The 14,458-nt window shown below is 30.9% G+C and overlaps 1 protein-coding gene across 3 annotated transcripts in view; it reads right to left on the bottom strand.

The window, feature by feature from the left end:
- Positions 1-659: 659 nt before the first annotated feature.
- Positions 660-14,458, bottom strand: part of LOC143069419 (kinesin light chain-like) — a 78,156-nt gene continuing 64,357 nt past the window's right edge. Inside the window, exons 13-16 of one of the 3 annotated variants that reach the window (XM_076244037.1) lie at positions 9,298-9,407; positions 7,821-7,862; positions 3,685-3,747; positions 660-1,677 (exon numbers count right to left, since the gene is read on the bottom strand). In XM_076244037.1, coding sequence (XP_076100152.1) covers positions 3,687-3,747; positions 7,821-7,862; positions 9,298-9,407 — 213 coding nt within the window. In that variant the 3' untranslated portion in view covers positions 660-1,677; positions 3,685-3,686. Of the gene's footprint in view, positions 1,678-3,684; positions 3,748-4,866; positions 4,951-7,820; positions 7,863-9,297; positions 9,408-14,458 lie in introns of all 3 variants that reach the window. The other 2 variants (XM_076244036.1, XM_076244038.1) reach the window with 2 other exon arrangements.

Genomic DNA, 14,458 nt, shown 5'->3' with positions numbered 1-14,458 from the left:
CACTTGGTTATCATCGAAAAAAATTGACAATTAAGAGCTTAACATAATAACAAGAGATTATTTCAGTTTTCTATTTCTATTTATTTTAATTTTAATGCAACTATTGTGACATGGGGAGTAGTAAGACTAAGTGTTACCCTTGTCTGCCTGTACATTGGTACATCCCTAAAAAAAAGTTTCATTGAGATTTTTGAATGCCTCTATTGCATCTTCTATTGTCTATATTGTTGGTTTAATGTCTGAAATTTCTGAAGCAATAATACTTTCGTACAACAGCTGTGTTTTGACTTTGTCCTATTTGATCTTAGGATTTATTGTGCTATTACATGGATTTACATGATATACTGGATGATGATGTTGAAGGACTAGTTTAATCAGGTAATGAATGATCTGATACATTAGAAATAATGTCCAATTTTGAAATTTCAAGGGTTGTATGTTTATATAAATGCGGAGGGTATAATGTTTTTGACCCGTTCGTCAGTCTGTCTTGTCAGATCTGTTTCTTGTCATCGCAACTCCTCTCAAACCACACAACAGAATTTCACGAAACCTTTTTAGCTCACCTGGCCCAAAGGGCCAAGTGAGCTTTTCTCATCACTTGGCGTCCGGTGTCCGTCGTTGTCCGTCGTCGTCGTCATGGCAAGCCAATATTTTCACAAATGAATAAAAGTCACCCTGTATTGACAAATAATATTGAAAATATAGATTCTGTTGGCTATGGTAGTCTGAGAGATATTCCTTTGAGCTCGCATTGTTAAATAGGGCTCTGACAATGATTTAATCTTTTAGATTCTGAAATTCTAATAACTGGCTCTTAAATAATTCATTTTAATGAAGCTTAATATGGAATACTTGATAATGATTCATTCAAACGCTGTATCTTTTGTATGTACACAATAACGTGATTCTGAATTTTGGAATATATCCTTTAAGAATTTAACATGTGGAACATACAAAAAATAAAATAAAATGAGTAATAATTACTTGTCAAAGAAAATCCAGTTTTAAACTGATCTGTGCATATAATATTTCCAGTCTAATTGTGTTATGGTTAATTATTACATAATAAACACATCATTCTCTTATTTAATTTATACACCTCATGAATTTTCCAAGGCTAATACAATATAAAGAAATCATTTATATCTATGTAAGCAATCACTGTCTATTCTTCTATAACAGTAGACTATTTTACCATTCAATCGTTTTAAAAAGAATTTGCACAAAATTTGAAAGACTGAAAATGAATTCTGAAAACCACAACACTCATAAATATTGATGATTTCACATTTGATACATTTTGTTTTTACAGCAAGTTAGAAGAAACTCAGAAAATTCTGTACCAATGTTTCTTGAAACAAACTACGCTTACTCATGTTACTGACATTAATGAAGCTGTTTATGACTCAATTAAAAAAATTATAATATTGTCAATCAATTTAAATTCTTTCTCTCTCTTATAAAGCAATTGATTTTTCATCCAAAGTGCTCAAAATGGATGGAATTTTTTTAACTGGATTTTTTTAATTTAAAATCTCAAAAAAAGCTTGTCAAATATTGCATTATTGTACATGTAGTCTAAAACTATAGCTGTTGTCAAAATGGTCGATTAATGAGTTGATCTGAACTGGCAGTCCGTCCTTGTCGTAAATCACCATAAGAACGCCTACTTTCCTGAAATTAAAAAAAAGTATATTTAAGTCATTTTCTGTATATGGACTTACTAAAAGAGTTCTGGTATGTTTGGTATAATACTGTCCTACTTATTCTCGGCCTCATCAAATAGTTTTAGTAAATTTGTTGTTCACCTTTCCAAAATTAATGCAATTGTCACTTAAACCAAACAATAATTTTTGGAAAACTGATGTGCACCAAGGCCTATGTACAGCCAATAAGTTTAAGTTACTGCAAGGAAACTTGTCAGCCCCTGCCAGCACTGTTCTCCATTTTAATCATCAGGATACAGCAGTAATAGATATATTCAGGTATATAGATATTGGAAGATGTGGTATAAGTGCTAGTGAGACAACTCTCCATCGAAGTCACAATTTATAAAAGTAAACCATTATAGGTCAAAGTACGGCCTTCAACACGAAGCCTTGGCTCACACCGATTAGCAATCTATAAAGGGCCCCAAAAAGTAACTAGTGTAAAACCATTCAAATGGGAAAACCAATGGTCAAATCTCAGGGGTTAAGAAATTTTGTAATAGCTCACAAGCCCAGGGCTAATTGGTAGCAGGATTTTACTAGCCCTGTTGGAAGAACTACTAGCCCAACAAAACTAATATGCCTTACAAATTCAGAGTTTGCTGCAATAACCATGAATTCTATAAACTAAACAATTTTTTTATCCATTGTACAGTAGATTTTTGCAAATTGGATACCCAAAACTTATTAGCAGATATATTCAATTAATCGATAATGGAATATTCACTGAATATTCTGATATAAGAGTTGACCAAATCCGGAGATGATACAAGTCTTGACCACTGCTATACATGGTTATATAAAAGGATTGGGTGTACATCATCACGTTTGTGTAAAAGAATTATCAGCTGGTTAATTATGTAATGCTCATATTTGTTTTCAGTTTTAAAATTCTATTTATTAAAATAAATTAAACATGTTAAATGACCTCAAATATTTATGTGAATAAATATCACCATTCATAGTTTGTCTTTTATTATCATGATTATAATTGTTTTATAAACGAAGTGCAGTAATGTCCATATTTACATTTATCACCGGTTTTCAAATTGTGGGCTACAAATAGATTACAACCTGAGCACAGTCTCTAAACTGAAACTGTATTTGTTATCAATTTTATTTCTTTAAAAATCCAATTCATTTGATTATCAATGAAGATAATCATAATTGATGAACTATTATTGCATCAAGTTCAAGTTTTCTGAAGACTGTTAATGTTTAGGTCATGGTTCTGGAGGCTTCTTCACAGTATGTAAACAAAAACAAAATGGCGTCCATAACATGTGCACACGTTTCAAATTTATATCTGACAAAAGTCAGGTTTCTGCTGTCAAAAGGGATTCACATTTATATTACAATAAATTAATCAGAAGAAGGTACAATCAGGTTGCATAAGCAATGTACAATACCACTACTGTACTGACACATCGATATTGAAATTACGGGATCCACCCAAAGTTATTTGTTCTATTTTAAAACTTGTACAAAATCAGTTCAAATTCTAGGAATCCCGGATGACGTAGTCGAATCTGATTGGCTAAGATAGAAAAATGATGAGGGGATTTTCCACTTTCTATTTTGCAAACGCCAAGAATTTTTTGTTACTAGTCTGTCGGGCATATTGGATTACAAGTTTTGGTTGCCCGAGGTCTAAATGTTGTAGCCCCGGGTGTCAGGCTAGTGGATTTCTTAACCCATGAATCTATATAAAAAAACATGTATGAACTACATAAACAGATGACAACTACTGTACATCAGATTCATGACTTAGGACAGGTGCAAACATTTTTTAACCTTTATGGAACTAATGATTTATGAACTGGTATTATTTATATACATATGAACTATTTGTCACTGGATGTTACAGAAACAAGATAGGTTTATCATAATAATTTGAATGAAGGATGGATGTCTGTTTAAAGTCGGTTGACAAATTAAATGCATACTCAGGACAATCCATTTAGATACTTACACTTAATTTTTTTCCTCTTTACTATTTGTGTTGAGCACTGACATGGAGCTTGCTCTTTTCATACTGAAAATACAAAGGTCAACATCAAAGTTATCTTTAAATCAATTAAAATATAATCAATTTAAACTACCTCCCTCCTATCATAAAGAAAAGATAAAGCATTTCAGAATTTACATTTCTCTTCATCAATCAGGTACACTGTATGAGACCAATTTTCCACAGAACAAATAACTTTCTTTACTGCTTTAAAATAATGTTTTTTTTTACTCAATTTTTTTTAATTTATGCAATTGTTTTTCAAATGTTATTTTCAGGGTCATTCTATACAAGTTGATGCTGTGATGAAATCTGCTCTATGTATAAGGAATGCATTAAGTGCAGACATTTTGTGTTGGAAACTGGTCATGTTTAGGTGTGCAACTTTGAAAAGTTATTTTAAAAAAAAATATATTTAACATATATATCTTATCTAAAAACATATTTATTTTTAACATACTCAATCCATATACTTCATATTAAATACGATTTATACTTATATATATATATTTCAATTCATAATAAGATAATACAACACAAGCTAGATTTATGAGGCTGATTTTGACATGTTCATAGATTAAATTCTTAAGTAATAACCCTGCAATTAACCATATCATTAATTAATATTTCTATAATCTGCATAGATAGTCTAGACAAAATATCTGAAATACACATTATAACCAAATAGTTTGTCTATCCGAGATCTATATAAGCTGGAAAAAACATGATCTTGGATTTTATCAAGCATAAAATAAAAAGTTCTACAACAAAGTGTGTATTATATAACTTTCGAAGGAGAAGAAATTTTTGATTTTTTAAAATTTCAAACAGAAATATCAGAAAATAAATATGAACAGGTACATCCAAATTTTTTTTTTTGATTTTTTTTTAAACTTAAAATCTAAATATCCAAGAATGTTCATTTTATCAATAAAATATAGAACGTTACAAGTGGATTGCCAAAAAGAATATTCTATCTATTTTGTTAATTGGCATTGAAAGTAAATTCCAATTATCCAAAAAAACCAATGCTTGATAAAATCCACATGTAGATGGTCTAGCGGTCTGAAAAGCTGAATGTCAAGTGCAGATATACAAATGTATATTTAGGATTAGTGATACAAGGGACAAACCAATATTACAAACCTCCTTCCCGACATATCGTTAGTATCCCCATCATTTGTACCCCAATAACGAGGTAGAGGGGTATTTTGTTCATAGTAATACCAACTGTTATAATAAATCAGAATATTAATATGGAATCACATCATGCAAGTCTATATCTAAAAGAGGTCTATATGTAAAACGAGATCCTTGTTATGTTTGCTATATCAATAGTCAAGATAAACCTAACCAAAAAAAAAGTTTCTTTCTTGTTTATGAATTTAAAGCAGATCAAAATGTTACTTTTTGCACTTTAATAAGTGTTCTTTATATTCATGTTTTTTACTTAAACTGTAACTTCAGAAATTATTGATTTTTTTTGTATTATTGCAAAAATTACAACTCTTTTTTTTTAATTTGATAGCTTTATTTTATGTAGCATTTCCTGAAACCTCAATAGTTCATCTCCATTTTTAATATGCAAGCAATAATTAAAGAATTTAAAGTATTTAATTTTCATTTTCCTTTTTGTATGATTTAAATTTAAGAGATTTTCATCAAACATCTGGGCTTTGTTATTCAACTTTTAAGTTTTGAAGAGAAATTACATTTATAAGTCCGGTAGAGATTTGACCCCCATTTAATAAACATCAACCTACCAAGATTTAAGCTTAGTAGAATTTAGATATATCCATATACCCCATGGGGAAAAAATTAGTCTTGTAAATATCTTTTAAAGTGAAGATGATATAGCAAAATCCATATCAAAATACAAACCACTTTCCATTTCCAAATAAATATTAATATATTCCTATAAAAAAAATCTGAAAAATCCACTTAAAAATAGTTATCAGTGTTACTTAAATTGTATAGAATGGAAAAGGGGTACCGGTATATATTTCAACAAATCATTATCTTAAGTTTGTGTGCGATCTGCAGCATTTACTACAAGCCCCCTACTCCAAGACCAATAAACAACTTGTCAGGCTAGTAAAAATTCCCACAGAATCTTTAAAAAATTCTTACAATGCCTTAAAAAAGTCATCAAGGCCAACAAAAATATTGTGATTGAAAAAAACATACTCATTTGTAAAACCAGTAAAACACATATACAAATTTTCTTTTAATAGAATTGTAATCATTTTTAAAAAAATTGGCATTATGCAAAGAAACAGTGCCAAAACAGAAATAAGGCCACTTTTTTTTTATTAGTTGGTTTACGGATCCGCCGACCCTGTTTTTCACAATATTGAAATAAAAATAAAAACGATTTTGAAGATTTTTTTTAATTCCGCCGACCCTTTTCTGTTTGAAGAAGTACAAATAAAAATAAAAACATGATAAAAAAAAAGATCGGTCTTTCTTCTTCCAGTCGGAATACCGTCGGAGTGGATTCGAAAATCCCGTGCGGTTCCCTGTTCAGTCAACGTTTCATCATGATCTAATGTGGTGAAAAGGAACCAGTTGAAAGGCGGTTCCTTGTTCAGTCAACGTTTCATCATGATCTAATGCGGTGAAAAGGAACCAGTTGAAAATGGAGGACCAGATACGATTTTACAATACGTACTTGTAAAGACTAAAGACTACGTACTTAGATTTACCCATTAATTGTTGGAGATTTTCGGTGTAAATCTAGCGGTTGAACAAATTGAACATCGCAGTCATGAATAATAAAAATGAAAATTATTTTTGAGATCGTTTGGGTATTTTGGTTTAAAAGGTCGGACCATCGCTAGTTTGAACCCACAGGCACTTGTTTCTAGAAGTTCTATTTATATGGATAGTCGACCTTCCTATGGATAGAAACAAGTGCCCGTGTTTGAATCCCTGTTTCAGACAGTCAGTGAGGTTGACGGCGGGTCAACTTTGGTTCAAGTGTTGATCAGAAAGTCTGAGACCCGTTGAAAGGGGCTGTTTTAGTTCGATTACAGGTAGTAGTCCAAATAATTATGACGTCTGGCAAGGCTTCCTGGCATCCCAGATTTGTTTTTAAATAGCCTTGCCAGACGTCACTAAAGGGAAGGATCTTTTAGCTTGCTGCCAGGGATGGGTGTCATTAATTGGCCTTATTATATAAATACCTTCCCACGGTACCCATTAAGATTTAATGGAACAGAGATGGGGTATGGTGAACAATATCCCAACACAAAATCAGAACATGTATTACTGTCATAGAATGCAGGACAATTAAAATCACTTCAACATTTATAAAAAGGGACAATCACAGGACACTTCGAGATATAAGCTAATACTTATAGCAGTGTAAAATAGCATAAAAAGCCTAAAAAGGACATGTTTTCATGTACCACATATGAAGGCATATGACCTGCAGAGCGCATATGGTATTTCCTCAATAAAATTGTATTGTGTTATGAGGAATTTTGTCACTCCCTGATCTAAATTTGATAAATAAATACACAGAACAAAGAGAAATGCAATTGGAAAAGACACTTCCCTTTCATCAGGGACATTTAATATATATATCTTCTTTCATCAATCTACATTGGCATTTGACTCCTTGTAACACATTTAATTTAAAATAAAACAGCAAGAATTAATACCAAATTATGAAACGATCTGCATACATTGTTAGTATAATACACTATTATATAGAGTTATGTCATTGTTTGTTGTTTCTCTCCATTTTTGGTTTAAAAAAAAACCAGCATTAATTCCAATTTTTATTTTTATTTTTTTTTCGACCTCCTACCCTATATTTTTTCATTTTTTTTTATTTTTTTTTCGACCTCCTTCCCTTCCTTTTTTAAGAAGAATCCCGTGAACCAACTAATAAAAAAAAAGTGGCCTAAAATAACACACCATTTCTACTTTTGTGAAAAATTTCAAATCCTAACGTCAAGAAAGGATATATGAAGGATAAGAGAAGAAAATTATTTTGAGGTGACTTTTTAAAGGCCAGAAAAACAAGACGTTCTAATGTTATATACGACTAGCAAGTTATTAGCATGTGTTATATTGTCTATAGAAAGTAATACCTGCTATTGCAATCAGAGAGCGTGAAGACCAAAACAGGCTCACTACAAAAACACAACTTTCTTTAACAAATCTTTGGTAAAATGATATTTTCAAACGTACAAAAATTAAAAACCAAATATGTGTCAAAACTGACAGAATCGCCAAAACAATTAAGGTCAAGTTGCAGTAATTTAATACCTCATTCCATAGCTTTTATCCAGCAATTTTTCTTACTTTTGAAATGTTCGAAGAATATGCAAGATAGCCTGTGTTTAGAACCATTCTTTTTTTACCGATCAATGCTTTTGGGGACATATGGTTGGAATCCCCAGGTGTCCGAAACTGGAAACCCTCTTTTAAAAATGTCTGAATCTGCCCCTGATAGCCGCAGATAGCCTTTACTATAAGTAAATGCAATTCAATTTAACAATCAACAATCAATCAATTTTGTGAAGTCTTTGTGGCCCAAAGTTTTCTTAACTTTTTATGCTAATAAAGACAAAGAGTTGTGATCTAAAAATATTATAAGATTGGAGATTTTACTGCAAAACTAAAAACCCTTATTTGGCATTTTAATAAGAGAATCATATCATAGGGAACATGTGTACTAAAGTCGCAAGTTGATTAGACTTCCTTGACGAAAAACTTAAACCTAAAGCAGGACAGACAGATGACTAACGAACAAATGAATGGACTACCGCACAGACCAGAAAACATAATGCCCCTCTACTATTGTAGGGTGGGCATAAAAATAACAGGGCTATGCACTAGTATGCAGAAACTTTGATACAATTAAATCTATTAGACACACAAAATAAAACTTGCTATAAGATCTTAGGTTCATTACAATAAAATTAAATCATTTATAATTTTTTTATCTGTATATGTTAAGTTTGGTCTTAAGTTAAAAACAGCATTCCACGCAACATTTAAAACATCTTTTATAATAAACCCCTTTATAATTTTGCATATTCCCAACAAGTCGTACAACTGTCCATAGAATCAAACTAGTGGGACATTTCTACTGTAAAATTACTTCAACTTGACCTTAAGTAACTGGTGACATTTTCAACATTTTTATTTTCATTATTTAAGATTTAATTTTTCGTATATATTCTTCTAGTTCTAAAAGATGTTTTGTTAAATAACACGTTTTTTCACATCTAAAAATAACCTTACCATTGCAAATAAAAAAGTACATATACAAGTAATTTTAAGTAAAATGAAGGCAATTATAAAATGCAGTAATACAATTGATAACAATTTTTACAAATAACAAACTGCTCTATAAAGCTGCAAGCTTTAAAAGTGAGTAGGGTTCATAAAAAAGTAACCACCAAATTAAAAGGAACGTTACACTGATATCCGCTTACCAAATCTGTGTTTACAACACTTTATACTGTTTACAATATATAAATGCAAGGCAAGATTAAAGCAACAGATGAAGGACTTCCAATGTAGGTTACCCACAATTCCTCCATCACCATAGTAACTTACCTCCCAGAATTCTCGTCACCTTTTCCTTTTAATTTCTGCACCAGTTTAGCACTGCTACGTCGTATCGAGGCTCGTAGTTTGGAATAAGACCCACTTCTCTTTAATTTGCCCTACGTAATTTGAAGGTTATAATTTTAATGATGAAAACAAAAGTTAGGACAAAACAATGCAAAACACAACCGAGATTTTTGAACTTAAAATAAACCAAGGAAACTCAAAGTCTGTAATTAACAATTTTCAAAGCTTTTTTTCTCTGAACATTTAAAACAATTTTTGTGAAAATTTTCTGCCAAATATTTGTAAAAAATATTGTGACAAGGTCGACTTTAAGGTAGTATAAGTACAACACAGCCATAGATTAAGTTACGTCACTGTTAATAAATAGCAAGCTACATTTCGGGAATATCACACGTGCATATACATATATAGTTAAGGTCGAATTTAACAGCTTGTCACAATACTACTTAATAAAATGCATTTACTTTATTAATGTGAAAGAAAAACCATCAAAGTGAAAAATTAGCAGGATGCATGCACGCTGAAGTAAAGACTTGGCACTCATGCAAAAATAACCAAGCTTTAAAAACCTAGCTCAACAATCCTTTTCTTATTCATTTATTGAAGCCGCAGTTAAAATCATGATAATTTGTTATTGCATTTTCTTCATTCCAGGGACAAGTTTGAAATTAGTTACTTTTTTTTTAGTACAAAACTTTATTTTGGTACAAAATAATTGGAATAAAATGTTCAATTCTATATTTAAACTTAAGGTCTTTTTATTCCAACAGTTTAGAAAAATATAAGAAATAAGGAGAAAAAGCCCACCCCCTCCAAAAAAATAAATATATGCACTTAGTATGGCTTTTTCTGTCAACTGAATATTCATGGTACAGTCCTATTTCAGGACAATTTTCTCATAAAATGTGTTTTGGAGACTCAATCCACTCAGAATATTTCATTTTTTGTATTATTTCACTTAAATAGCAAGAAATTTTAACACATGAGATTACTCACAAGGCCATAGGTGCATGTACAGCTTCCCATATTAGGTGTAATACCACCATTGATTTTCCCCTATTAGTCTTTGTTAAATTTGCACTTTTCAAAAAATTGTGCAGAATTTATCTTTGTTTCAAATAAAGAAATACTTGGCATGAGTAAAGTTTTATCCTGTCCAGTTCTATAGAAAAAGTTTCACATAACATTTCATTGCATATAAGAAAATAACCATCATTGGAAGTTAACCAATCAAATTTCTCCCCTTATTCTATCTGTGTACAAGGTTTAGTCACCATGTAACCGTAAGATTACAAAATTTTCTATAGAAGTCACAAATAAAAAATAATGGTGTTTTGAAATACCCAAGACATATGTTTATGACATAGAAATAGTTTTACTGCAATAAAATGTAGAATTAATTACCTACAACGGTCAAATTCAAGGGAATATTTTTTTAGACCTACTTTCGTATGCAACCGGATGTGATTTACCATGATTTGGTGGTATTACACCTAAAGAAGAGCTTTTTGTTCAATAAACTGAATGTGACTTTTTCCCTTTGTAATACTGGTTATTTCAAGCATTTCTGTCAAGTTTTGTCATAATCAATTCAATAGTTTGAGAAAAATCTAATATAATGAAAGACGACATCTACAGCGATTCGAGCAAAATTTCTTCGACAAATCCAAACCAAGCCGCATCAAGTTAAAATAGAGTGTGGACCAATAAATGATCAAATATCTATCTTATCTGCCTACTAACAGTTTAAAATGATACACAAGATGATTTTAGGAAGATAAAATACCACTAATAAACCTTTTTGTCTTCTTTATAAGGTCTCTTGTGGTCAATTTATACCTCACATTTCCTCAAAATTTCAACTTTTCAGGCCAATAAATAAAAATATTGGGGTAACTTTCACTCATTTATGGTAGAAATGTTATTAGAAATGAGTAATTGAAGCATTTAAGCAGAAGGAACAATCCATACAAAAGTTTACTGTCTCCAAGGTGGTTTCAATAAGTCCTTACGTAAAAATTAAATTTACGCCGCGTTCCAAAGAGCGACATAAAAGTTCTCTTTTAGTGAATAACTTGTCGTTACAACAATAAAAATAATTTCATCTACTTGTAATTATATATTTATTTGAGCATTACCTAGGAAAATGTTATATCATAGCAAAATATAAGAAATAAGGAGAAAAAGCCCACCCCCTCCAAAAAAATAAATATATGCACTTAGTATGGCTTTTTCTGTCAACTGAATATTCATGGTACAGTCCTATTTCAGGACAATTTTCTCATAAAATGTGTTTTGGAGACTCAATCCACTCAGAATATTTCATTTTTTGTATTATTTCACTTAAATAGCAAGAAATTTTAACACATGAGATTACTCACAAGGCCATAGGTGCATGTACAGCTTCCCATAAAGAAGAGCTTTTTGTTCAATAAACTGAATGTGACTTTTTCCCTTTGTAATACTGGTTATTTCAAGCATTTCTGTCAAGTTTTGTCATAATCAATTCAATAGTTTGAGAAAAATCTAATATAATGAAAGACGACATCTACAGCGTTTCGAGCAAAATTTCTTCGACAAATCCAAACCAAGCCGCATCAAGTTAAAATAGAGTGTGGACCAATAAATGATCAAATATCTATCTTATCTGCCTACTAACAGTTACAAATGATACACAAGATGATTTTAGGAAGATAAAATACCACTAATAAACCTTTTTGTCTTCTTTATAAGGTCTCTTGTGGTCAATTTATACCTCACATTTCCTCAAAATTTCAACTTTTCAGGCCAATAAATAAAAATATTGGGGTAACTTTCACTCATTTATGGTAGAAATGTTATTAGAAATGAGTAATTGAAGCATTTAAGCAGAATGAACAATCCATACAAAAGTTTACTCTCTCCAAGGTGGTTTCAATAAGTCCTTACGTAAAAATTAAATTAACGCCGCGTTCCAAAGAGCGACATAAAAGTTCTCTTTTAGTGAATAACTTGTCGTTACAACAATAAAAATAATTTCATCTACTTGTAATTATATATTTATTTGAGCATTACCTAGGAAAATGTTATATCATAGCAAAATATAAGAAATAAGGAGAAAAAGCCCACCCCCTCCAAAAAAATAAATATATGTACTTAGTATGGCTTTTTCTGTCAACTGAATATTCATGGTACAGTCCTATTTCAGGACAATTTTCTCATAAAATGTGTTTTGGAGACTCAATCCACTCAGAATATTTCATTTTTTGTATTATTTCACTTAAATAGCAAGAAATTTTAACACATGAGATTACTCACAAGGCCATAGGTGCATGTACAGCTTCCCAAAAAAATAGGTGTAATACCACCATTGATTTTCCCCTATTAGTCTTTGTTAAATTTGCACTTTTCAAAAAATTGTGCAGAATTTATCTTTGTTTCAAATAAAGAAATACTTGGCATGAGTAAAGTTTTATCCTGTCCAGTTCTATAGAAAAAGTTTCACATAACATTTCATTGCATATAAGAAAATAACCATCATTGGAAGTAAACCAATCAAATTTCTCCCCTTATTCTATCTGTGTACAAGGTTTAGTCACCATGTAACCGTAAGATTACAAAATTTTCTATAGAGGTCACAAATAAAAAATAATGGTGTTTTGAAATACCCAAGACATATGTTTATGACACAGAAATAGTTTTACTGCAATAAAATGTAGAATTAATTACCTACAACGGTCAAATTCAAGGGAATATTTTTTTAGACCTACTTTCGTATGCAACCGGATGTGATTTACCATGATTTGGTGGTATTACACCTAAAGAAGAGCTTTTTGTTCAATAAACTGAATGTGACTTTTTCCCTTTGTAATACTGGTTATTTCAAGCATTTCTGTCAAGTTTTGTCATAATCAATTCAATAGTTTGAGAAAAATCTAATATAATGAAAGACGACATCTACAGCGATTCGAGCAAAATTTCTTCGACAAATCCAAACCAAGCCGCATCAAGTTAAAATAGAGTGTGGACCAATAAATGATCAAATATCTATCTTATCTGCCTACTAACAGTTGAAAATGATACACAAGATGATTTTAGGAAGATAAAATACCACTAATAAACCTTTTTGTCTTCTTTATAAGGTCTCTTGTGGTCAATTTATACCTCACATTTCCTCAAAATTTCAACTTTTCAGGCCAATAAATAAAAATATTGGGGTAACTTTCACTCATTTATGGTAGAAATGTTATTAGAAATGAGTAATTGAAGCATTTAAGCAGAAGGAACAATCCATACAAAAGTTTACTGTCTCCAAGGTGGTTTCAATAAGTCCTTACGTAAAAATTAAATTTACGCCGCGTTCCAAAGAGCGACATAAAAGTTCTCTTTTAGTGAATAACTTGTCGTTACAACAATAAAAATAATTTCATCTACTTGTAATTATATATTTATTTGAGCATTACCTAGGAAAATGTTATATCATAGCAAAATATAAGAAATAAGGAGAAAAAGCCCACCCCCTCCAAAAAAATAAATATATGCACTTAGTATGGCTTTTTCTGTCAACTGAATATTCATGGTACAGTCCTATTTCAGGACAATTTTCTCATAAAATGTGTTTTGGAGACTCAATCCACTCAGAATATTTCATTTTTTGTATTATTTCACTTAAATAGCAAGAAATTTTAACACATGAGATTACTCACAAGGCCATAGGTGCATGTACAGCTTCCCATAAAGAAGAGCTTTTTGTTCAATAAACTGAATGTGACTTTTTCCCTTTGTAATACTGGTTATTTCAAGCATTTCTGTCAAGTTTTGTCATAATCAATTCAATAGTTTGAGAAAAATCTAATATAATGAAAGACGACATCTACAGCGTTTCGAGCAAAATTTCTTCGACAAATCCAAACCAAGCCGCATCAAGTTAAAATAGAGTGTGGACCAATAAATGATCAAATATCTATCTTATCTGCCTACTAACAGTTACAAATGATACACAAGATGATTTTAGGAAGATAAAATACCACTAATAAACCTTTTTGTCTTCTTTATAAGGTCTCTTGTGGTCAATTTATACCTCACATTTCCTCAAAATTTCAACTTTTCAGGCCAATAAATAAAAATATTGGGGTAACTTTCACTCATTTATGGTAGAAATGTT

The sequence above is a fragment of the Mytilus galloprovincialis genome, chromosome 3, assembly GCF_965363235.1.
Source record: "Mytilus galloprovincialis chromosome 3, xbMytGall1.hap1.1, whole genome shotgun sequence".
Lineage (NCBI taxonomy): Eukaryota > Metazoa > Mollusca > Bivalvia > Mytilida > Mytilidae > Mytilus > Mytilus galloprovincialis.
The sequence above is the reverse complement of the archived record's forward strand: the minus strand, read 5'-3'. Positions and strand labels throughout refer to the sequence as shown.